Here is a 24,735-nt window from a genome sequence, read left to right as displayed (position 1 = left end):
TGGAGTTTGTGGAATAGCCCCAGTCTTTTTGTCACGGTGAGGCAGCCCCCTTCTGGTCGCCTCCGTCCACAGCGGCTGTTGTTGTTGTTGTTGTTTTGTGACGTCGTGTGCGTCCCTCAGGTCATTCATTTATAACAAACCGATAATAAATGCTTACAATAACTTATACACAACCACAAACTAAACACACACACACTCACTCAGTAGGATTGACAATAAGTCAACACATACCATATAACCCTATATAATAACATTGATAATACATACTCAATTGTAGTACATCAACCCTCAAAGCAAAATCCAAACCACACAGCCAGATACAACACACTGCGTGTTACAAAAAAATTAAATCAGTTTTACAATACTGGTTTTGCAATCTTTATGTCAGTGTCTATTTGAACAATAAAAAGAATCATCTTCTTAAAGCCTTTCATGCATCACCATCTACTACCACATAGCATGCATCCAGGTGATCTGCCCATCCAGGTAATTCAGCACTAAGCATCCTCTGGTCTCTGGTCCCCGGGGACTTACCCAGTCTCAGTGTGCCGATTTCTCTCCTGCTCTGATTAAATGGGTTTGATCATCATGGCGACCTTTTTCAGTGAGTAAGATCCTCCGTGAAACTCCACCCAGTAGATCCCATCCTGGTAGCGGCTTCGGTAATGGCCCCCTCTGTACCACACCCCGTTCAGGTTGGAGTGGGCGCACATGTGGTACCACCAGCCTCCCTTCTGTTAGTGGGCGCAGTTTCCTATTGGTGGAGAGAACACAGTCAAGGCACTGCGAGCACTGGAGTCAAAACTGGGATGGGACAGGGGTGGGGCTATGGGAGGGGCAAGGGAACAGAGGCGGGGCCTACCCGAGTAGGCGTCCTTGTCACGGTCGAGAGTGGTGAAGGCTTTGTCGCTGTGCCAGGAGAGGGAGTCGCCCGCATTGCCATGGTAGCCGCCCAGACGCAGGCGGTACCAGTCGCTCTCTGGCTCCAGGCGGAAGCTGTCGTACTCGGCGAACACCTGCCGGCCCTGCCAGTCCTCCAGGACCACCTGGAGCTTGTAGGTGGCTTGTGACGTCAGCCAGTACTCACCATCCAAGTTCCCAAAGCCTTGCTGTGGAGAAGCAGTAGTGGACGATTAGTGTTTTCATAATGTTTCCCTTAATATACTGTAGATTAAGCTTCACACTTCTTTATTTATTGTTTAAGGTGCTTTCTAATCACTCCTACAAAAACAAACTTTTACAGCCATACGCAGAACTGAAAGATAAACTAATAATTGTACTACAGCTGTATTATACTGTTGGTTCATCGACTCTCCTAGCGGTCGATGAACCATCCTAGGTTCCCGAACCTGCTTCAACATTTTCTTAACAATAAGACGCCATGGTTAGCTAAAGAGCCACAGATAAAATCCTTTACCACCCAAAGCCAACGAAACGGTGAATGTTTGTTTATAGAGCCTGCTAGCTACACACGTGAACAAAATTGTTGGTAATGACAGAAAAACCCACAATCCGTCAAACTATTTGTCGATGTTTGAGCCAAAGTGGACTTCATGGGAGACAACCATGGAGGACACCATTGTTGACAACAAAACATAAAAAAGCCAGACTGGAATTTGCCAAACTTCATGTTGACAAGCCACAAAGCTTCTGGAAGAATGTCCTATGGACAGATGAGACAAAAATTGAACTTTTTGGCAAGGCACATCAGCTCTATGTTCACAGACGGAAAAATGAAGCATATCAAGAAAAGAACACTCTCCCTACTGTAGCTATGTCTCGTCTGAGTTCTTTATTAATCTGAATATAGTTTGCTGTATACAGTTTTTCCACTCCCTTTGGAATATTCACTCCCAGATATTTAATTGTTTCTGAATTCCATTTAATTTTATATTTATCTTTTAACTCCGATGTTGGGGCGTAGTTCATGGCCAATATCTGTGTTTTGTCGACATTAAGTTTGTACACTGAATAATATCCATATTCCTCCAGTTGATTCATCAGTGCAGGAAAAGACATTAGGTTGCTCCAGATAGCCACCACATCATCTGCAAACAGTCCTATCTTGTGTTCATCACCTTTTACCTCGATCCCTCTAATGTCCTGGTTTTGCCTAAATGCCTGTGCTAATGGCTCTATAAATATGCAGAGTTGTATAGTAACGAAATAGAACTACTTCACTACTGTTCTTAAGTACTAAATGCTGTATCTGTACTTTACTGGAGTCTTATTTTTTTCAACTACTACACTTTTACTTTACTACATATTTTCCATCAGTTTAATACTTTTACTCCGATAAATATTTTACGTGCTGTATAGTTATTCGTTACAATTTTAAACATGTTAGCTGGCGCTGTCACTGGCATTGATCTATATTAATATAGATCAATGGTCACCGGTCAAGCAATCAGGCAGTCTTATGAGAAAACTGCGCATGCTCCGGTCGTGTCTCGTTTACTCTGCTACTGCCTTCACTGAACACTTGAGCTTTGTAATCTAGGTTCACTTGACACATCGTGACTGGCGCAAGGGTCCACGCGGCAAAAATGATGCAATCTCGGTGGCTCTGCCCATGCGCGTTGGCCACGCGCGGTCGCGTCGCGAAGTCGTGCACCTTTCGATTTTTGTGCGTGCGAAGTTACAAGGTGAAATTCACGCACATGTATGGAACTTTGAAGGTCCATTTTCAGTATTTTCCAGCATCTTCAGCTTAATTTACATATTTATACAAATACACATATACTCGAAATTATTCCAAATAATTCACTTTTTATCTCATTAAAGAGATGGTACCGTGTTTGGTAACAGCAGCACCCTACCTAGAGACAGTGTTTGCGTTTGCTGGAGTGAAAGTAAATTCCTATCTCTGCCTCCCTAAAGAGGGTGAAATATTGGCCTTCAAAAATTCACCTTCGAACTTGAAGAAACACATCAATGTAAGTTATAAATATAACGCACAGAAGACACACCAGCTTTAGCTGTCAGTAAGCACTAGTTAGGTTAGATATCGTAGCTAACTAACTTAATTATGTTCATGACGTGCTGCAGTATTCACTTAACATTAGCTGGCAATCATAAAGGCGATGTCACGCTGAGTTGTGTTTTTAGCAACAGTAAGCCGTGTCTCTTTTCATGCTGACTAGTCATGTGCCCATTTTTATAGTGTAGTGTTTTTATAGGGTAAGGGCATTTATTGAGGGTAAACGCAGGGCAGTAGGCTCACCCTTAGAATTAGATGGATAGATTTTACATCCAAAATACACCTCGTTTTCTCAGCTAAATTAAGGCGAACTTGTACTTCTGCGTCAAACCTACGACGTAGCGGGACATAGGTTATCTATTTTTTGTGTACGAAGTGTTAAGCCCAGTTTTTTAAGTTGCTACTTGTTTGTACATACAGAACACTTGTATTTTTGGTCTTTGACATCTATGATTTGTAAGTCATATATAAAAACAATTGGTAATCAAAGATGGCTTTCTTTAATTATTCCCGGATGCATTCCCGACCCGAATTTTAACCTGAACCTGAATTTCGACCTGAACCTGAATTTTAGCTTGAATTTTTGCATACCTGAATGAATTTTACAGACTGTTTTTTGAAGTAATAATGATTTCAGTTTCAGGTTCTGGTGACACTAAAAAAGCCCCATACATTCCCCCCCCCAACAATTTACACTCGCCACTGAATGATTCGGTGAATGAATCTTTTGAACGAATCTTTTTAGTGAACTGATTCTAATGATTCGGTTCATCTAAAAGAACTGTTTTGCCCATCGCTAACCCACATGGACTATTCCAAACACACCTTCACAACCGCGTCTAAGGCACGTGATAGATACGTAGCCCCAGAAACAGCCCACGTAAGGCCCATGTAACCACAAAGTTAAGCCCATGTAACCACAAAGTAGAGGCCATGTCACCACAATGTAGAGCCCATGTGATTAAAACATAATCCCTACAACAAGGGGTGGGTATATTGGCGGCCACCAATAGTATGTAAGTCCTAAACATCTAAACGTCTTAAGACGTCCAAATTTGACGTGTTAACACGGACGTCATTCTAGGCGTATTGACCCAAACGGCATTCCATAGATCTGCCATAGAGGTGTGCGGAGTTGCGCGCTACGATCACCCGTCCAGCATGTCGCGTGCCAGTGATTATGCCTCAGCGTGCCAACGGTGGCACGCGTGCTATAGGTTGCCGACCCCTGTTCTATATGGAGGTAAATCTGTAGCAAAACTTGAGAGCGTAAAGGACCTGATTTGAGAACTTGTAAAACAAAATCTGTATGTGTATTTTTAATTTGAGAACCTGTAAACTAAAAGTTGTACTTATAGTTTTAATTTGAGAACCTGTAAACTAAAAGTTGCACTTATAGTTTTAATTTGAGAACTTGTAGAATAAAAATCTGAGCGTGAATGTTAAAAAATTACACCGCACAACTTCAAATCTGCTCTGCTCGACTTTTGCAACACATATCTCGGTGTACATGTTGCAAAACAGATTTGTGCACTTGTACGGGGAAGTGGGTGGAGCGGTGTGGTGGTGGGCGGGGCAGTGGGGGATGGAACAAGAATCATGACTCAGCTTATTTTTCGCTGCAAAAAGAAAAGAATCGGATGCTGAACAATTACGGATAATTCCATCTATGATGGCACAAACTAGCTAGTGACAAGTATTATTCTAATAATTATCATTATTTTTCTAAGCAAAGAAACATCATAATGACATTAGATTCAAATTTTCATCAAGTGCCTTTATCGATCATATTCTAGTATTGCTGTCTAATACCATTTGCCATGCTTGTGTAACCCTATAATTTGAATGACACTATTATTCCAGGTCTCTTTTCCGAGGGGTGGGAAGAAAAATAGTCAGGTTAAAAGTAAAGTAGAATTCTCTTTATTTCCAGCTGAACAGCTCAGGACAGGATAACTGGTAGTAGCAACTACACACACTTCTTCCTCTCTCTCGTGCGAGCACCACTTCCAGCTCCCAAGGTGTCCCTTAATAACATACTTTCCGCTACTTTTCCCCTCACGCTTTGAACAATGCAGCTTATACTGAGGTGCGGCTTTTCTGTAGATTTTTCTTCACCCTTCAGGGGCGGAACAGAAAGTTAATCAGGTGGTAGGTCAAAGTTGTAAATCAAAGAAGAAAGTGCTCATTTTCATTTAGCACATGCAAGCAGCAGGCACGACAGAGATATTTTTTCAAACCAACATGTGTTGTGCCGAATTTCGACTCCCCTCATTTGCACATGCATAAAGACGCCACAGATCATATTCGGGAGTTACAGTGATTATAACTTAGTTCATTGAGCACTCTAGTTTTGTCCTAACTAGATATTTAGACTAGTGGTGGGACTTTAACGCGTTAATTTCGATTAATTAATTACAGGAAAATTAACGCACTAAAAAAATTAACGCATTTTAACGCACGATACACTTTTGCATCGTGGAATGTTTCTCAGTGCACGAGTTCCAGGCGTACAGATTATATGGACGCACGATAAGATGAGCATGATGCAGATGACTGAAGAGGCTACGCTGGTGGATGGGAAATTTAAATATAAGAAACTTCCAGATGGAAGTTCAAACAAAAATAGTGTTATTTACACTTTATGTAGGAAGGAGTTCGCTTATCACAGGAGCACTTCCACCCTTCGTTACCACCTCAACGCAAAACATGTTGCAGCTAAAGCTGGGCGCACACTGTACGATATTTTAAATCGTGTACTCAGCTCCAGCTCAAACTGTACGACTAAATCGCAGGAGAGTCGGCTCGTGGAGCTGCTTCAACAGTGCGATACTCTCACGAGGAGCGATTTGAATTTCAATCATGTTTGATATTCTTGCGACGCTGCGATTTCTGATCGGGAGTTGGTCGTGAGGTGTGAATCGCTCCTCGTTTACCTGTGTAAACTATACGATGCACGACACGCGATTGAGCCGAAACGAGTGAAAAATCGGCTGAAAATGGGCCAAAAATCGCACAGTGTACGCCCAGCTTAACGCGCAGGTCAGTAATGGTAACTTAGCTGCTAAATGTATTCCTAGTACGATAGGGTGACCTAAAGGTCCGCATTTCACATCCTGTCCCGGTCGTCCCGGGTTTTTTTTAAAGTGAGGAAATGTCCTGGTTTTTAAAGTACCTTCATTGGACCATTAAGACTGGATTAAACTTTCGCGAGTGACCGTAGCGCGCGACTCCGCACGCGTTTATACATGACGCGTCACATTATTTGTGTTGTTCGCTCTCTGTGGTCGAAGATAAAGGCTTACAAGAAGCGCTGCACATTGCGTCAACTGATGCAAGTTACGAACTACCGTCCAGGGGTGAGTTTCCCCAAAACGTTCTTAGCACCAAGTACTTCTTAACCTCGTACGTAAGAACGAGGGGAAAAAACAGGTTATTGTGAAAGGGAAGTAAAACAGGTTATTGTGAAGAGCGCCACAAATGTGGCTCTGACTGGGGATCACTGGACCTCTGTTAGCAACAAGAATTATCTTGGTGTGACAGCTCATATTATAGATGATGAATCTATAGATGATGAAGATCCAGTCATTTGCTTTGAGCATGCAGAAGACCACTTCTAGGCACTATGGAGATGCCTGTGGCAGAGGCCTGGGAAATTTAGGAAAAGTATACCATCTAAAATGGTATTAAAAAACATCTTCTGATTTACTTCAATTCTTCCAATATCCTGAGCAAAACTCCCAAAATTAAACAACATTTTTGGTCAGAATTTCCAATGTTCTGAACTGTTTTCTGCACTCATATATTGGTCTGTGTAGTAGACTGGTGGAAAAATAAACAAGATGTTGAAGTTTGATTATGTTCATTGATTCATTCATCATTCAAACTTAAATTAATATTTATCATGTTAAATACTGAAATGCGATTAAAATGCGATTAATTTCGATTAATTAATTACAAAGCTTCCGATTAATTCGATTAATTTTTTTAATCGCGTCCCACCCCTAATTTAGACATAATACTGCTGTAATACTGCAAAGTCATGTGGTCAGAGGTGAACTTCGGTATAGCCAGTGTGTTTTTTTTTATTTTTATAATTAACACCCTTGAGCCATTGTGTCTTTGGACGTAGATAATGCCGTGGCATTTGCTGTGATGGATAATTAAAGTCCAATCCAATCCAATCCATTTTATTTATATAGCACTTTAAAACAACAAATGTATACCAAAGTGCTGTACACATACTGAAAGAATAAGAAACATAAAACAGCACAAATATAAAATTTAAATTTTGTGTTTAAATAAAAACACCAAATTTAGGAAGAAAACACACAACACAACCCAAAGCTATAGAAACAAATAAAGCACTAAGAAAATCAAATTAAATCAAAAGCCAATGAAAAAAGATGTGTTTTTAAATGAGATTTAAAAACGGCGAGTGACTCAATCTGCCTAATGTGCAAAGGAAGGTCATTCCACAATTTTGGACCCGCAGCTGAAAAGGAGCGATCACCTCTGCACTTTCTCAGTGTCCTCGGAACAGTAAGGAGGCACTGATCTGTTGACCTAAGCGAGCATGCTGGGCTATAGTGTTGTAATAGGTCGGACAGATACTGGGGGGCGAGACCATGAAGAGATTTAAAAACAAATAAAAGAATTTTAAACTGAATTCGAAAAAGGACCGGAAGCCAATGCAATGATTTTAAAATTGGGGTGATGTGCTCTCGTTTTTTTGTATTTGTTAACAGCCGTGCAGCAGCATTTTGCACAAGCTGGAGTCTGGCAATGGACTTCTGGTCAAGACCAAAGTAAAGCGCATTACAGTAGTCCAAGCGATTAGTAATAAAAGCATGAATTAAAATCTCAAAATGGTGACGAGGGAGGACTGATTTAATTTTGGCCAACTGTCTAATTTGAAAAAAGCTTGCTTTAACAACAGTACTAATCTGCGAGTCAAACCTCAGATTACTGTCGAACTTCACACCAAGGTTTGTCACAGTAGGTTTAACATATTGTGTCAAGGCACCTAGATCACAGTCATTAACTCCAGTGTCATTTGGGCCAAACACTATTACCTCAGTCTTCTTTTCATTAAAATGTAAAAAATTATTAGTCATCCACGCCCTAATTTCCTCAACACATTGTAAAAGTCCTTCCAAAGAGTGGGTATCCTGTCGCTTTAGTGGCATATAAATTTGTGAATCATCTGCATAAAAATGAAAAGAGACACCATGCCTTCTTAATATGGAGCCAAGAGGGAGCAGATACAATGAGAAAAGAAGAGGCCCAAGAATAGAACCCTGGGCCACTCCACATGTGAGAGGGGCTATGGAAGACTCAGTGGCCCCCAGACGAACACAAAAGCTTCTACGTGTCAGGTAGGACTTAAACCACTCTAGGGCAAGGCCCTGGATACCCACACAGTTATAAAGACGAGATAATAGAATTTTATGGTCCACTGTATCGAAAGCTGCGGTTAAATCCAGCAAAATAACTATGACCCCTTGACCCTTATCAATGGCTAAAAGGACATCATTAAAAACTCTCAGTAGTGCAGTTTCCGTGCTATGCAGAGATTTAAAACCAGACTGGAATTGTTCAAGAATTTTGTGCTCATCTAAGAACACGGTTAGCTGCTGATGAACAACCTTTTCTAAAATCTTAGAAATGAACAGAAGTTTAGAAATAGGCCTGAAATTAGAGAGGACAGAGGTGTCCAGTCCAGACTTCTTGATAAGTGGTTGTACCACAGCATGTTTAAAACTATCAGGTACAACACCATTTGCCAAGCTGCTGTTTATAATATTAAGGACATCAGGGGCTAAAATTGGAAAAAGTTCTTTAAACAAACGAGGTGGGTCATTAGGTGAGCCAGAGGGCTTCATGTGACCAATAATTTGTTCCAATAACTTTAAACTGACAGGCTCAAAGTTATCAAGAACAGCAGAGAATGTGGCAGCTACAGGTAGGTCAGACAAAGGTGGACCAATAAGGGCCCTAATGCTCTCGATCTTACCAACAAAGACATGCAGGAACCTCTCACACAATTCAACAGAAGCTTCCGGACAGGCTGCATATGGAGCATTAAGAACCTTATTCAGTGTTTCAAACAATACACGAGGTTTGTTTTTATTTGCCAGAATAATATCAGAGAAATACTTAGATTTTGCAGCTTTCACTGTCTTCTGATAAAGACGCCATTTGCCTTTTAATATCTGAAGGGAAACTACAAGTTTGTCATTTTTCCACTTTCGCTCAGCTTTTCTACACTCCCGTCTAGCAGCACGAGTGTCATCATTCAGCCATGGTTCAGTACTTGGTTTGGAGTGTCTTATTTTAACAGGAGCCACGGTATCCAATATAGACTGACACTTAAAATTAAAGCTAGTCATCAGAGCCTCTACATCAGTAGCACCACAAGGAGCATCTGATGTAAAGGTAGAGAAGACCGGAGAAATTTGCAACAGTGGACGAATTTATAACGCGACATTGTTGCACAGTAACACACTGTTTATCCATATGACAAGGCAATAAAACGTCAAAAATAACAGGCATGTGGTCTGAAAACGTAGCAGTACAAATCTCTAGATTGGAAACAGAAAACCCATGTGTTAAAACCAAGTCAAGTGTGTGCCCCCGTTCCTGAGTGGGACCAGTTACACACTGCACAAGGTTAAAAGAGTCAATGAGGGTTAAGAAGTCTTTAGACATAGGCTTATCCGGGCAGCAAACATGGATATTAAAATCACCAAGAATTAAAAGGTAATCATACTTCGGCAGTATCTCCGTCAAAAAGTCGCTCAGTTGTCCAATAAAGTCTTTGTTATATTTCGGCGGTCTGTAGATAACAGTGCATAGCATTTGACAAGTGGTGCCAAGCTCAAACATGTTCAGTTCAAAGCTGGAATAAAGCGGCACTGGGGTAAGCTGTTTACAATTAAACTTATTTTTGTAAATCGTTGCTATGCCACCCCCGCGACCAGTTGTACGAGGAGAGTTAAAAAACACACACTCTGGTGGTACCAGTTCACACATGACACTGGACTCACCTACGGACATCCAGGTTTCTGTAATGCAAAGAAAGTCCAGCTCATGCGTCGTGAAGAAATCCTTTAGAATAAACGTCTTGTTAGCTAGCGATCTAGCATTTACCAGGGCTACTCTGCCACTGGTGATCACCGGGGCTTTATCCGTCACTATAGCGCGGCCAGCTCTTATTTATTCATAGAAACATAAATTGACAATATTGTAGCGTCAGTCCAATGGGGGACGGCGCTACGTACCCATGAGCCCCTGCGACTCCGGTATTACTCTACGTGATGTTGTGGTTACGTTGTGTTATGATGGATGTGTGTGTAATTATGTGGGTTATGTAGTTTAGGTCCCCCCTTATCAGTTTGTGTATGTGTACATTTATGAGTATCCCCCGCCCTGTCTGTGTAGTATTGTTGTGTTAATGCCTTACCCCTGTGTTTGTGTATTATTTGAGTCTGTTCTACGTGATCACAGCTTCATACGTGATTACGATGTTGAGGGAATTCATTAAAAACATCCCTGTTGCATTGACAACTTACAGTGGGTTGCAAAAGTATTCATACCCCTTGAACTTTTCCATATTTTGTCACATTACAACCACAAACATAAATATATTTCACTGGAATTTAATGTGAAAGACCAACACAAAGTGGTATACAATTGTGAAGTGGAAGGAAAATTATACATGAATCAAAACATTTTTTACAAATAAAAAACTAATAAGTGCGATTAGTTCTTTCTCCATATTGACTCTAATTCTTTCTCCATATTGATTCTCCTTGATCTGACTGCAGCTTTTGACACCATTTCCCACACCATCCTTTTAAATAGATTATCTTCCATAGGCATTAACCATATCGCACTCAACTGGTTTCACTCTTATCTCTCTGGCCGCACACAGTTCATACAACTTAAATCCTTCAGGTCTCAGTCCTCTCCGGTTTCTTCTGGTGTGCCCCAGGGGTCTGTCCTGGGGCCCCTCCTTTTCATCATCTATCTGCTACCCCTTGGAAATATATTTCGCACATTTAACATTGATTTCCACTGCTATGCGGATGACACCCAGCTCTACATAGCCAGTAATCCTAACTCTCCATTCCCTCCCTCATCCCTCTCCAATTGTCTGCCTGAAATAAAAACCTGGTTCTCCTCTAATTTCCTTAAACTAAACTCTGATGAAACAGAAATATTGCTCTGCGGTACAAAATGCACACTATCCAAAGTTCACAGTTCCTCTATCCTGATTGACAGCTCCATAGTCTCCCCCTCACCACAGGTTAAGAGTCTGGGTGTCATCTTAGACAGCACTCTTTCATTTCACTCCCACATTAGCAATATAACCCGGGCTGCGTACTTTCATCTCCGCAACATCAATCGTCTACGTCCCTCCCTCACCCCACACACTGCCTCTATTCTTGTTCACAGCCTCGTTACCTCCCGTATTGATTATTGCAACTCTCTCCTTTATGGCCTTCCTCAAAAGTCCCTCAATAAACTTCAACTGGTTCAGAATGCAGCCGCTCGTATTATCTTTAGGACGCCATCATCTCACCACATCTCACCTATCCTCAAACAACTCCACTGGCTACCGGTTAGATTCAGAATACATTTTAAAATCCTCTTATATACATTCAAGGTACTCCACAATCTGGCTCCACCATATCTCTCAAACCTCCTCACTATCACATCTTCCTCCCGCTCCCTCAGATCCTCCTCCTCCACTCATCTATCTGGCCACCTGCTCGTTTAAGTACTATGGGGTACAGAGCTTTCAGTCGCTCTGCTCCCAAACTCTGGAACGCTCTCCCGCCAGACATCCGCAATATAGATTCACTCCCTCTTTTCAAAACACAACTTAAAACTCACCTGTTCAACATCGCTTACTCCCAATAACCTCTTTGTCTGTTTTTTGTTTAGGTATGTGTTGTTTTGGTACTGTATGTGCTGCATGTTTTCTAATTTCTTGGAAAGTGTCCTTGGGTGTCCTGAAAGGCGCTTGAAATAAAATGTATTATTATTATTATTATTATTATTACGCCCACCTGTGACTTCTCTACCTTTATAGGTGCTCCGCCTTGTGCAATCCATGGTATTCTCAGCAGGACAAATTTAATTATACAAATACAAAACACACACACAAACATCCACAGAATATAAATACATCAACACACAAAGCCCAAATTAAATTAATTTAAACTCTGTGATGATCCTGGTCATTTACACTTGTATTTGTGGTCTTTGACATCTTTGATTTGTAAGTGATATATAAAAACAATTGAAAATCAAACTTTGACGGCTTTCTTTAATTAATTCAAAACACAATACTTGTACTTTTTACTTTCAGTACTTGAATAATACATTTTAGAATAAACTAATTGCAATACTTAAGTACAAAAAATGCTGAATAATTCTGTACTTCTACTTAAGTAAAGTTTTTAAAGAACACTTCAACTTCTACTCAAGTCAATTTTTTGATAGGGTACTTGTACTTTTACTCAAGTATGGGTGTCTAATACTTTATACAACACTGCATTTCAGTATGTAACAGTTTGTTGTTTATAATTTATTAGTGTTTGTGCTGCGTCCAGTTCGTTTTTTCTTCCGTAGCCACAGGACAAATACACTTATACGTATAAAACATATAATCAAAATAATGGTATACATATCTGTAGGATACTGTAATCTAAAAAGATAGAAAAGAATAAAGATAATTAGAAATAATTTAAATAAGTGTAGGAAGCAGAGGTTAATTCTCTTACTGTCTTTTGAATATTCATAAATATTTGATTTCATAAACATTTAGGTCATTTGTAATGACTACATGAGATTACCAAAGGAAACATATTTTATAGTCTAAATTCAAATAGCCTACCTTCTTTCACCACGACTTCCCAAGTCTGGCTCTGAATTGGGTTCGTAGCAGTGCAAGTATACAGGCCAGCATGAGCAGACGTGACTCGAGAAATCTTTAGTGTACTATGTCGCCTCCCAGCGGCTATAGTTTGATTTTTAAACCTCCACTCCACGTGAGGTTCCGGATTCCCGTTAGCACTGCAGGTCAGTGACAAGTCCCTCAATATCGATACGTCCACTAAGTTCACAATGTCTGACACGATTTCTGGCGCGTCTGTGGAGAATATTTTTATTGTTATACATGTCACAATTTGCGGTTGTGGATTTAACTTATTATAATTACTTAGAATCGGATCACAGATAATTTAAAAGTCAGTGTGCACAGAAAAATACAAGTAAAGATGAAATAGTTAGAAGCACAATTTAGAATTAGAATTAAAAAAATATTTTTTTATGTATTACTGTCTATTTGTAGCCTACATTACAAAATATGATGATCAACCCAGTGTTGTGATGTATACATAAGATATATGTGTAGAAGAAGGAACATTCGGAAGAAGACTCACAGTACACTGTAAACTTGAGAGGATCTGATTTCAGTGTAGGAGGAGGCTGAGGTCCTACTGGTCCCAGTCTGAGCTCTGCCTCACACCAGTACTCAGCTCCATCATCATCTCTGCTGGGGGAAATCTGGAGTGTAGCAGACTGGTCCACTGGAGTCTTGGTGGAGTCATTAAAGAACGTTTCTGTCAGTAGAGTTTGTCCTTTGTACCACTTCACAGTGAGGCGCTGAACTGGGGCAACATTCTGAATGTCACACTGGAGTTTGTACTGTCTGCCCTCCGTCACTGGGCCTGTGTGATTCATGAAGCTGATGGACACACTGTCTGGAGTTTCTGTTACAAAAAGTGAGATTTTTATGTTTTTTTTTTGTTTTTTTTCTTTGTATTTCAGGGAAAATAACAAGTATTAAAGGCGACCAGAGAGACACTCACTATATATTATAACTGGGAGATACATTCTGTCCTGCTGTCCTTGTTCATTTATGTTGATGTAGCACAATGGCCGTATGTCCCAATGCACGAGACTGGGCACGCTCCAGGTAATGAACTGGACATCTTTCGTTGAGTCTACAGGTCCCTGAGATGCCTCCCAGCCTAACCCAATGTGGTCTTGGGAATAGGAGCAGTTCACCGAGACGGAGTCTCCGTATTCCACCACCACGGCAGGAGGCTGAAGAACAACAGGACAGTTACCTGCCAGAAGAGATGAACACCATTAACCTTCAGGTGACCTGCTCAGAGCTTAATGGGGAAAATCTATGAATCTGCATCAGTCCATTTTAAAACCTGCTTTTGATTGATGGAAGAAGGTCCTTTGGTCCTTTTGGTTGTGGTTTTGAAATCAAACAATAAATAAATAATAATAAATGAATAAGCCAATTTGTGGATCTACCAGAAATGATGTCAGAGTACAATTTTATCAAATGCAAAGGAGACAATGTAATCTGTGGATTACTCACACTCTACTGTAAGAATAAGTCTATTTGACATCACAGTAGTTGTAGACTGAGATCCTGCTGGATCCTGTCTGAGCTTCGCCACACACCGGTAATCAGCTCCATCATCAGATAAAGTGGGATGGATCCTGTGTGTGGTAGACTTGATCATTAAAGGGTTGGTGTGATTAAATGATTCAGATGTCAGCAGAGTGGATCCTTTGTACCACGTCACAGTGAGGAGGTGAACAGGAGCGACATTCTGAATGTCACATCGGAGCTCATACCACACGCCCTCAATCATTGATCCACAAACAACTTCCTTTCATATATAGTTTAAATGCATTTTTTATCATTTTGTGCAGGAAGCTTTGCATGAGAACCGCTGATTGGCTTGCACACTGGTATAACAGCACATCGCTGATTGGCTTGCACACTAGTATAACCAGGGCCGGAGTGGGACACTTTTTCAGCCCGGGAGTTTCATGCCCAAATCCGGCCCAAAATGATTTTTCCCTCCCAATCGGCCCAAACTAGAGACTGACATGAGCCAGCCCATCGGGAATCCTCCCGAATCTCCCGATTAACCACTCCGGCTCTGGGTATAACAGCACATTGCTGATTGGCTTGCACACTGGTATAACAGCACATCGCTGATTTGCTTGCACACTGGTATAACAGGACATCACTGATTGGCTTGCACACTGGTGTAACAGCACATCGCTGATTGGCTTGCACACTGGTATAACAGGACATCACTGATTGGCTTGCACACTGGTGTAACAGCACATCGCTGATTGGCTTGCACACTGGTGTAACAGCACATCGCTGATTGGCTTGCACACTGGTATAACAGCACATCGCTGATTGGCTTGCACACTGGTGTAACAGCACATCGCTGATTGGCTTGCACACTGGTGTACTCATAAGGGTCCTGTGGTTCTGAGTATCACTCAGGTGCCGGTAGGACTGAGTCTGTGTTCTCCAGCCGGTCTGACGGCTCTCAGGCCTGTTATTGTCTATGACGTCTACGGAGTCTTCTCTGTTTGGATAGTTCACATCTATGCATTACGCTGCTGTTTCTGTTTGGTTTGTGTCCTAAACATCGAGTCGTGCGTGTGTTGTCACACAATGGTCTCAAAAGAAATGCTTACGCTTTGGGTAGCCATTTTAAACTACAATTCTGAAACATTTTACTGAATAAATATTACTGTTAAAAGTCCTACTTTTTTGTATCAGTGATTAACTTCAGGATACAGAAAACAAGGTAAAATTACAGGCAACCCCTACTAATGTGTTTCTGCTGATGAAAAAGTCACATGCGATTGAGTTCATGACTCGGCCAGTAACACGCACTGCTCAGGAAGTAGCACCTGCCACACCTCTCGGAGGTTTCGTGTGGTGGGTTTGGCTTTGTGAACATTTGTGGGGGTATTTTAGCAATTTTAGCTGTTTCAATGAGAAACACAAGCCCAGGAGTTTGTAATGCTCACAATTTCAGTTTTGTATTCACATATTTCACACCGAGTGAATCAAGTCATTATCAAGTATCCAACAGGGTTAAAAAGAAATGAGTGAAATTAGTTTTTTTATGCATTTGTAAACACTGCTTATCAATTACTGTTAAGAGCTCTATCAAGCAGTGAATCTGTCTCTCACCATAGTCTTCTACACAGTTTCGTGTCACTACAGTTCATCCTGCTTCTAGAGCCTTCTCCGAGCCTCCCCCCCCAGTCAACAAATTAAGTTCGCCAACACCCCCCCTCCCCCCGGTCAACAACGTGCTTGCCCAGCCCAATTACACTTTGGCCCGTCCAAAAATTGTTGGCTGCATCCGCCACTGGTCCTGCCATGTCGCCTATGTGGCACGCGACATAGAATCACCCTGGAGGGAGGTTCAAACGACCCTTCGGCTGTTAACGACCATTAACGGTGAACTCAAAGGTGGACACTTACCGCCATCTATGAGTGTAATCAGCAGCAAGACGATCAGGTGGAGCATGGTTCTCCTTACCCAGAAGACAAGCAATGATGGTGGTGGTTGGTGGTGTTGAGGTGGAGGAGGAGGGTGGAGATAACTGGTCCTCAACATGGATGCTCAACCCGGCCGTGTGTCTATAGCAATTGTCTGTTGTGAGTGTAGCATGAGAAACTGAAGACTGAACAGGAAATCTTGTTCGTGGAGGCATTATATGGCAAACCACATGAAGGAAGCAACCTCACAGCAGAGACTGTGTGAGTGTTCGACTGTACATACATTCATACAATGAAATATTTGTACTATAGTGGGCAGTGAGCATGTTGTATTTGTTATATTTCTTGACAAGAAGAATGTGCATGTCCCAGTGATTTCCAGATACCCCTGTGTTATGGCACTTCTTTTATTATTAAATGCTTACTGTGTACAGGGTTCTGTGGCCATGAACATCATAGATGAGATGCTGAGATGCTTTTCTCTGTTGGTCAGACTCTGTAGTCCAGCTGAAACCTCATCACTGCTGATACCTTTCTACTCGTGAGCAGTTTTGACATTCATTTATAACAAACTGGTAATAAATGCATACAAATATGGTACAAATGTCATACACTTCAGAGTTTTATAAGAGTTAAACTTATAGCTTATAATAACTTAGCTGTTGTCTCATATGCACAACCACAAACTAAACACACACACTCACACTCAGTAGGATTGACAATAAGTCAACACGTACCATATAACCCTATATAATATCATTGATAATACATACTCAATTGTATTACATCAACCCTCAAAGCAAAATCCAAACCACACAGCCAGACACAGCACACTGCGTTTTACAAAAAAAAATTAAATCAATTTTACAATACTGGTTTTGCAATCTTCATGTCAGTGTCCATTTGGAGATAAACACAATACAGTGTCTATTTGAACAATATAAAAGAATCATCTTCTTAAAGCCTTTCATGCATCACCATCTACTACCACATAGCATGCAGCCAGGTGATTTGCCCATCCAGATAATTCAGTACTAAGCATCCTCTGGTCTCTGGTCCCCGGGGACTTTGCCAGTCTCAGTGTGCCGGTTTCTCTCCTGCTCTGATTAAATGGGTTTGATCATCATGGCGACCTTTTTCAGTGAGTAAGATCCTCCGTGAAACTCCGCCCAGTAGATCCCATCCTGGTAGCGGCTTCGGTAATGGCCCCCTCTGTACCACACCCCGTTCAGGTTGGAGTGGGCGCACATGTGGTACCACCAGCCTCCCTTCTGGTAGTGGGCGCAGTTTCCTATTGGTGGAGAGAACACAGTCAAGGCACTGTGAGCACTGGAGTCAAAACTGGGATAGGACAGGGGCGGGGCTAGGGGAGGGGCAAGGGTAGGGGAGGCGGGGTCTACCCGAGTAGGCGTCCTTGTCACGGTCGAGAGTGGTGAAGGCTTTGTCGCTGTGCCAGGAGAGGGAGTCGCCCGCATTGCCATGGTAGCCGCCCAGACGCAGGCGGTACCAGTCGCTCTCTGGCTCCAGGCGGAAGCTGTCGTACTCGGCGAACACCTGCCGGCCCTGCCAGTCCTCCAGGACCACCTGGAGCTTGTAGGTGGCTTGTGATGTCAGCCAGTACAGGTGCTCCAGACCTAGCCAGTACTCACCATCCAAGTTCCCAAAGCCTTGCTGTGGAGAAGCAGTAGTGGACGATTAGTGTTTTCATAATGTCTCCCTTAATATACTGTAGATTAAGCTTCACACTTCTTTATTTATTGTTTAAAGTGCTTTCTAATCACTCTTACAGAAACAACCTTTTACTGCCATACACAGAAAAAAAGATAAACAAATAATTGTACTACAGCTGTATTATACTCTTGGTTCATCGACTCTCATAGTGGTTAAAAAAGATTAAGTTAATTTATGCTGCGATTGAGAGAAGGGTTGTATGATAAGACAACCTTGTATTGATCCCACGTCCTGAAGAAGTTGACGGAGCCGTCCTGTCTCCTCTGGATGACGGTCCAGCCGCCCTCCGCGCGGCCATGCTCACACCACGCCTGCAGCAGACGGTTGGAGTTGCGGGGGCGCAGTAGGTATATGCCACTGGTGCTTTCGCCCGAGTCCAGAACATGCTGGCAGTCCCGCCACGGCCCTGTAGGGGGAGCAAATATGGGGTGAGATTACTGGCTTTAAATATGAGAGCACAAAGATAAGGTTAAATCGAGCAAATCAGACACACTGAGTATGCAAAATCAAGAAAACCGAGCAAAAACAGTGACAGCGAGAGCAAAGAAACAAGAATGGTACGGTTTCAGCGCATGTTTCAGTTTTTTCCTCACTTCTAAAATTTCTGCTCGCTTCATGATCTGTGACATATTTACAAGTGTAAATACGTCACAGATCAAGGCTTGGTAGATGATTACCTGAACCATCAATTGCATTTTTTTAACAATAAGACACCATGGTTAGCTAAAGTGCCACCACGGACGTAGTTTTTTTCAAACTTTTTCAAAAGCCGGTTTTGGTCCCCCCCAGTTTTTACAGTTAAAACCAAATATTTAAGTAGCGACGAAGTCATGTCCCCCCCACTTTTTAACGGTTAAAAAAACAATATCCAAATAGCGACAAATCTAGCACTAGGATCATGCAGCTCCGAGCCCCCCCCCCCCCCCTCAACAATTTTTGTTCACAGCGCTCAACAATTTTCATTCAAACCCCCCCCCCCCCCCCCGCTCAACAATTTTTGTTCACAGCGCTCAACAATTTTCATTCAACCCCCCCCCCCCCCCCCCCCCGCTCAACAGTTCGCCACCCCAGGTTGTGTCCCCCCCACTTATGAAATCAAAACTACGTCCATGAGTGCCACAGATAAAAACCTTTACCACCCAAAGCCAACGAAATGGTGAATGTTTGTGTATGGAGCCCGCTAGCTATAACATTAGCTAGTTAGTAGCTACTCAAGTTAATTAGACAGCTAGCTAATTAATGATCGTAGGTGGATGCATCAACCGTAAAACCTAGCCGAAATTAGCAAAACATCTGAAACTAGCTATTAGCTATTCATGACGTCTAATAGTTTAAAAAACATTTATTCAACATGTCTCATGCATGTAAGATTGGCAGCAGTAAGGGTGCAGCGTCTGTTGTACGATTTATCAAATCGGGTCGTGACATGCCCACTTGCAGTTGCAATCGATGGTTCAGGTAATCTACCAAGCCTTGATCAGTGACGTATTTACACTTGTAATCATGAAGCGAGCAGAAAACTGAAACACACGCTGAAAACAGTGAAGTGAGCGCACTTAATCGTACAATTCTTGTTTCTCTGCTCTAGGTGTCACTGTTTTTATTTGGTTTTCTTGATTTTGCATGCTCAGTGTGTCTGACTTTCTCGATTTAACCTTATCTTTGCGCTCTTTGCGTGAGACAGTAATTTCACTCCATAAATGTGGCGTATAAACATCAATCAAGGAACTTTTATTGATCTTGCCGTGATAGTCTCCACTGGCAAGGACATCTAGTTTTTTTAAGTCAATTCAACAAGACCTCAAACACAGAAGAAAATGTGCACAATTGTCAACTTGTATAATGCAATATGATTTTTAAAAATTCAAGGCCCCTAAAACTGTCACGGATGGGAAAGTTCAATCTCTATGTCAGTCATTCATTCATTATCCTTAATCCCACTAGTCGGGGTCACGGGGGGCTGGAGCCAATCCCAACATCTCTGGGCGAAGGCAGGGTACACCATGGGCAGCCAGTCCACCGCATGGCCAACACACACACACACACACTCACACCTATGGGCAATTCAGAGTGATCAATCACCCTACTATGCATGTCTTTTGGACTGTGGGAGGAAAACCCACACAGGCACAGGGAGAACATGCAAACTCTACACAGAGCAGCCCAGACCGAGAATTGAACACAGACCGCCTTGCTGTGAGGCTAGGCCACCTACACCACCATGCCACCCCTATGTCAGTCATAGTCATTAAAATAAAATTTAAAATATTAAAATAAATATATGTTATTTGAGTTTAATGTACTGCGGGGTTTGACGGTTTGCAGTAGTCTGCAGCAGGAGAGTAAAATTTGTTGTTATTTTCCCTTCTTGTTTAGGATATTATTTTAATTAAACAATCGGAAATCGGAGCTGAAATTGCTTCTAATGTGCATTTATAGTTTTAAAAAAGGGAAACAAATTTCATTAAACCTGAAAAATTAGGAGTTTAACGGAAGCCGAGAGCTATGAAATATGAATTCTAGAGATAACTGGACATTGACATAAAATGGACAGTTTCTTGCCTGCTGATCAAAGGTAAACACGTATGGACCCGTTCCCCAGGGTTGCATATAATTTTCATCTAATAACTTTCAAAACTAAAGCTTAATCACAATCACATCACGTATTAAAATATACGTTTAAAAAATAATAATTTTTAAGACTATCCTCTTGCTCTATCCCCAAAAATGCATAGCTATTTTTACAATAACGCGTTAAATACCAGGAGACTGACCAACCTGGGCTGGTCAGTCACTACAATTCAGTTTCCTATAGTGGTGTCCTTAAACTGCGCGTGCGTTAAATGATTAAGAGACGTAATGAGTGGATGGAGCCAAGCAGCTCGGAATTCTAGTGTGTTTATCCCATCCCAGGCGAGGTCACGTACTGTATACACACCCGCACTCCCCCCGCCTCCTCTTATCTGTACAGCGCAGAGGAATGTCCAGAGGGTCTCTTCCACAGTGTGCCCAAGAAACGTGTCTGACATCAAGAATTATACATCTCCCTTAACACACAAGTGCATACACACACGCAGAGGGGAGGGGAGCACATTTGTAACTACAACATCCCAAAATTCAGTTTTGAAAACATCTAACAAATCCTAGTGTCACACGAGGAAGACAGACATGTCTATTGTAAACCCAGTCGACAGACGGGACACACCTAAATGGCTCACGCTAGGATGAACCCAATGCCAGAGAACCACTGTTATGGTGTAAGACCTGTTACTGTTATTGTCTCAGGGTTTCTTCCATTATTGCTGCTGCCATGAACAATAGCTGCAATTTTATGGAAGGTGGAGCCTCTGAAATGAGCAACCACCTACTACCACCCTGTAATCTAGCAACACCGTAGCACAAACATCACACAGTTGGTGTCATGGGTTTGTAATTCAGTGACTTCCTCACGGTGGGAAGGGTGATGATTAGACTCTGTTCACTGAAGTGTGTGTGTGTGTGTGTGTGTGTGTGTGTGTGTGTGTGCGTGCGTGCAAGTTGGACACAACTCCCTGAGCTCTGGCTTCGTTCAGACTTCCTGCGGACAAAAGGCCACTGACACTAAGGGCCTCGACAGAGGATCACTGACACACATTCACTGACACGCACATTCACTGACACACTTACATGCTCTGTTACTCTCTAAATACTCTGTGAATACTCTGTTAGGGCACGCACCACTTTAATGCATTACCAGCATCTTGAACATTTAGCATTTCACTGGAGCTATCTGAGAATGGGAGGTGGAGTACTATGGAGTGATTTTTGTTTCAAAAGTTCCACAGAAGCAAAAGTAAATCTGCAGGCAAAATTCTTAGCATCAAGAGCAGAAAGTATTTGTTAAGAATGCTAAACAGAAAAAAATATATCAAAAGTATATTTTTAAAATATAATTGGTTATTTGAAACTTATTTTCGTTTGCATTTTGACAAGTTTTTTGTTCCATTGTTTTTGTTTTTTTGGATTTTCCCAGTAAGGTCTTTTGCTTCTGGATCCTCTCTTTGCTTCTGCTTTGTTTTTTGCTTCTGAGTTTTGGAACACATTTCACGTGTGGGAGGGTCTTAGATGAAGACGTTCCTCTGCAATCTCCATTGGTCACTGATTCCGGACTGACACAGAGCTCTGAAACCGCCTCTGGGACCAAGCCACGCCCACCCCACCAGCTTCCCAGCATTTTCAAACATGGCGGAACGCGGTGGTTCTGTTTCACAGCAGCATGTAAACTGAGTTTTACCATTAAAGTTTATACGAAGTTTATAATTAATTGCTAAATGGTCTGTAGATATTGCAAATACTCATATTTCTTCCACACATCAGTGTTTTCTCTCCATCCAGTTCACAAAAATTTTAAAAATCTCACGCTGGTGAAGTGTGCTAAATATTAACCGTCATGCTTAATGTAGTTATTATACAGTGTACATTTGCACCACTCCATAGAGTACTACCATGGCAACCACAGCAGAAGCTGCAATAATAAGAGTTCATTGGTTGTTTTCAGTTATCATAATGCACAGAAGAACAGCTTCCTGCTCGGAGTCTGACTGTACCTGGAGTTTTAGTCACGGGGTAGCTGACGAACGGTGCGTCTGTAGGCAGATCTCTCAAGGTGAACCCCTGCATCTGCTGTGCTTTCTCCTGGCGCTGGGGGGCGCTCTGGTCTCTCTGAACATTGGTGATGGCGTTCTCCAGCCTGGCGGGCTTATTAGACACTGATGATGCAGCTTCCTGTCACGGTTATGACAAACATCATCGTTACTTTATTAGAACGTGCCAAATGATATTCGAACCCCCCGCGACGGACACGTCTCACCTGCCACACGTCGGTGGCGTTACGGCACTGACACTGCTTCTCTAAGCGTGCCATCATCTGACTCTGGCTGTTCACCAGAGTGGCGAGGGACTCGTACTTCTTCTCCAGCTCTCCACAGCTGCTGGAGATCTGCAGCATCTGATCAAGAGATCAGAGATCAGGATTCGCCGCAGCAAGACATGAAAAAAATATCGGGTTAATGTTAACGTTGGTTATACTGGAGAAGAGCTTGTAGGGGCCTGATATCGTTATGGAAATGAGATTGTGCTGATCCTTCTACACCTCCTTTGAATTGTCGTTACAAATGATATTTCAGAGCCTTAACCTCAAGGTCTGTCCAAACACAAGCGTTTTTTTGGACGCTGGCCCAAAGTGTGTCTGAAGAGGGCAGCCCTTCACGAGTGTGGGTGAAGATACAGTAGCTACTTCGAGCATCCCAAGCAAACGGTAACGCTGCAGAACTCCGACGCTGTACCTGCGTGGTGGCATTCAGCAACAGGCCCTCCAGTTGTCTTTGCTCTTGCACCTGCTCCTGCTTGCTCGTGACCTCCTGCAGGAGTTGGGCGTACAGCTGGCTCACGCGGGAGTTCACCGCCTCGTTCTCCCTCCGCAGCGCGTGCACCTCGCTCGCCAGCGCCCCCTCCTGCCCCAGCTGCGCACGCAGCACCTCCAGCTGCTCCTGCTGCCGGCTGAGCTGGGCGCGCAGGGCCGCCGTCTCCGAGCCGTTGGCCCGGCCCGTCTCGGCGTGGCTCACGCACAGCGCCCCCTGCAGCTTCTGCTGGGGTACAATGAAGGTGTAGGAGCAGCGGCCCACTTTCGGCCCGGACGGGCGTGCCGATCGAGGCGGGGCGCCCTTGCTGTCCACGCTGTCGGGGTCGGGATCCCCAACTCGGCTCTCCATGCCAGACACCACCAAACCCACCAGCACCAGCAGAACTACCACGCGTGTCACCTGGGGCTCCATTAGTACATCTACAACTTGATCTTTTCTACAGCAGGCTTTTCTGAAGAGACAAACACACACATACTGCTGCTTTAGATGATTGGAGATTCACCAAGAGGATCCTACTTGGAAAACCTAATAACAAACTTTTTAAAGCCAGTTGAAAATCAAACTTTCACAACAAAGCTTCACTCTTTCAGACTCTGCAGCTTTGAAGCATGCCAGATGTTCCCATTAAACTCTGGGAGGTCTTTGCCTATTGCTGGGTTAATTAGCATGTCAACATGAGCAAAACTATTGTCAACAACAATAAAAAAACAAGCCAAGCCATCTCTCTGTCATTCCATATTCAAATGTACATAGAGCACATCCAAAATGCCTCAGCAACACCATCTGAATTTAAAAGTAATGATTTGACGTGAACAGGAACAGAACTCAATTGATTACGGCATTGTACCGCACCCAGGAAAAACAATCAAGACAAATAGTAAAAATGAAAACACATTTAGACTGTATGAGATAAAAAGCAGGTATAGTGTCTTACATTTATAATCCCGAAGATCTCTGCTTGTGCCCTTTGACGCCGTCAGTCTTGAGACGCAGTTAAAGTTGCTGTTTTGTGTGCAGAGCGTCCTTTGCAGAACCATGTAGCCTTCCACTGGTCAACGAACTAAATGATGATGAGAAGCTACAGGAACCTACCCTGCCCTGCCCTGCCTGAACTAGGGAGAGGCTCGCGAGAACAGAGCAAGATGGTAGCGAGTCACACACATACAGAGTTTTAACGCGGCCAGATAAGCCCCCACCATGGACTGACCAAACAGAGCAGAGCAATCACACAGCTGCCACGGCACCGCCTCCTCGTTCTCAGC

General features: G+C 42.7%; 2 protein-coding genes across 4 annotated transcripts; both read right to left on the bottom strand.

The window, feature by feature from the left end:
• Positions 1 to 539: 539 nt before the first annotated feature.
• On the bottom strand, positions 540 to 24,692 carry angptl6 (angiopoietin-like 6). 2 transcript variants are annotated; one of them, XM_077009957.1, is made up of 7 exons: positions 24,408 to 24,692; positions 23,396 to 23,924; positions 22,921 to 23,058; positions 22,658 to 22,835; positions 18,284 to 18,477; positions 863 to 1,109; positions 540 to 754 (listed from the first exon to the last, which is right to left on the bottom strand). In XM_077009957.1, the coding sequence occupies exons 2-7, from the start codon at positions 23,882 to 23,884 to the stop codon at positions 738 to 740; spliced, it is 1,263 nt and encodes a 420-aa protein (XP_076866072.1). In that variant the 5' UTR covers positions 23,885 to 23,924; positions 24,408 to 24,692; the 3' UTR covers positions 540 to 737. The 2 variants fall into 2 exon arrangements, with proteins under 2 accessions (XP_076866072.1, XP_076866071.1); XM_077009956.1 differs by lacking the exons at positions 540 to 754; positions 863 to 1,109 and adding exons at positions 16,767 to 17,631; positions 17,741 to 18,011 and having other exon boundaries at positions 24,408 to 24,682.
• On the bottom strand, positions 12,041 to 16,513 carry LOC143517445 (vascular cell adhesion protein 1-like). 2 transcript variants are annotated; one of them, XM_077009959.1, is made up of 6 exons: positions 16,323 to 16,513; positions 14,391 to 14,515; positions 13,864 to 14,124; positions 13,435 to 13,764; positions 12,888 to 13,142; positions 12,041 to 12,698 (listed from the first exon to the last, which is right to left on the bottom strand). In XM_077009959.1, the coding sequence occupies exons 2-6, from the start codon at positions 14,419 to 14,421 to the stop codon at positions 12,661 to 12,663; spliced, it is 915 nt and encodes a 304-aa protein (XP_076866074.1). In that variant the 5' UTR covers positions 14,422 to 14,515; positions 16,323 to 16,513; the 3' UTR covers positions 12,041 to 12,660. The 2 variants fall into 2 exon arrangements, with proteins under 2 accessions (XP_076866074.1, XP_076866075.1); XM_077009960.1 differs by having other exon boundaries at positions 16,381 to 16,513.
• Positions 24,693 to 24,735: the final 43 nt, after the last annotated feature.

Source organism: Brachyhypopomus gauderio, chromosome 6 (genome assembly GCF_052324685.1).
Source record: "Brachyhypopomus gauderio isolate BG-103 chromosome 6, BGAUD_0.2, whole genome shotgun sequence".
NCBI classification, from domain to species: domain Eukaryota; kingdom Metazoa; phylum Chordata; class Actinopteri; order Gymnotiformes; family Hypopomidae; genus Brachyhypopomus; species Brachyhypopomus gauderio.
Note: the sequence above shows the minus strand (reverse complement) of the source record. Positions and strands in the feature narration are given on the sequence as shown.

Excerpts from the sequence above, each read along its gene's own strand:
- LOC143517445 (XM_077009959.1), bottom strand. The coding sequence starts at position 14,421 with ATGTCAAATAGACTTATTCTTACAGTAGAGT. Across the intron at positions 13,765-13,863 it reads TCTCCCAGTTATAATATATA|AAACTCCAGACAGTGTGTCC; the intron begins GTGAGTGTCTCT and ends TTTTTGTAACAG. Across the intron at positions 12,699-12,887 it reads GGAAGTCGTGGTGAAAGAAG|ATTACAGTATCCTACAGATA; the intron begins GTAGGCTATTTG and ends CTATCTTTTTAG.
- angptl6 (XM_077009956.1), bottom strand. The coding sequence starts at position 23,884 with ATGGAGCCCCAGGTGACACGCGTGGTAGTTCTGCTGGTGCTGGTGGGT. Across the intron at positions 23,059-23,395 it reads TGCTGAATGCCACCACGCAG|ATGCTGCAGATCTCCAGCAG; the intron begins GTACAGCGTCGG and ends TCTCTTGATCAG. Across the intron at positions 18,012-18,283 it reads GGACGTGGGATCAATACAAG|CAAGGCTTTGGGAACTTGGA; the intron begins GTTGTCTTATCA and ends GCTTCTCCACAG.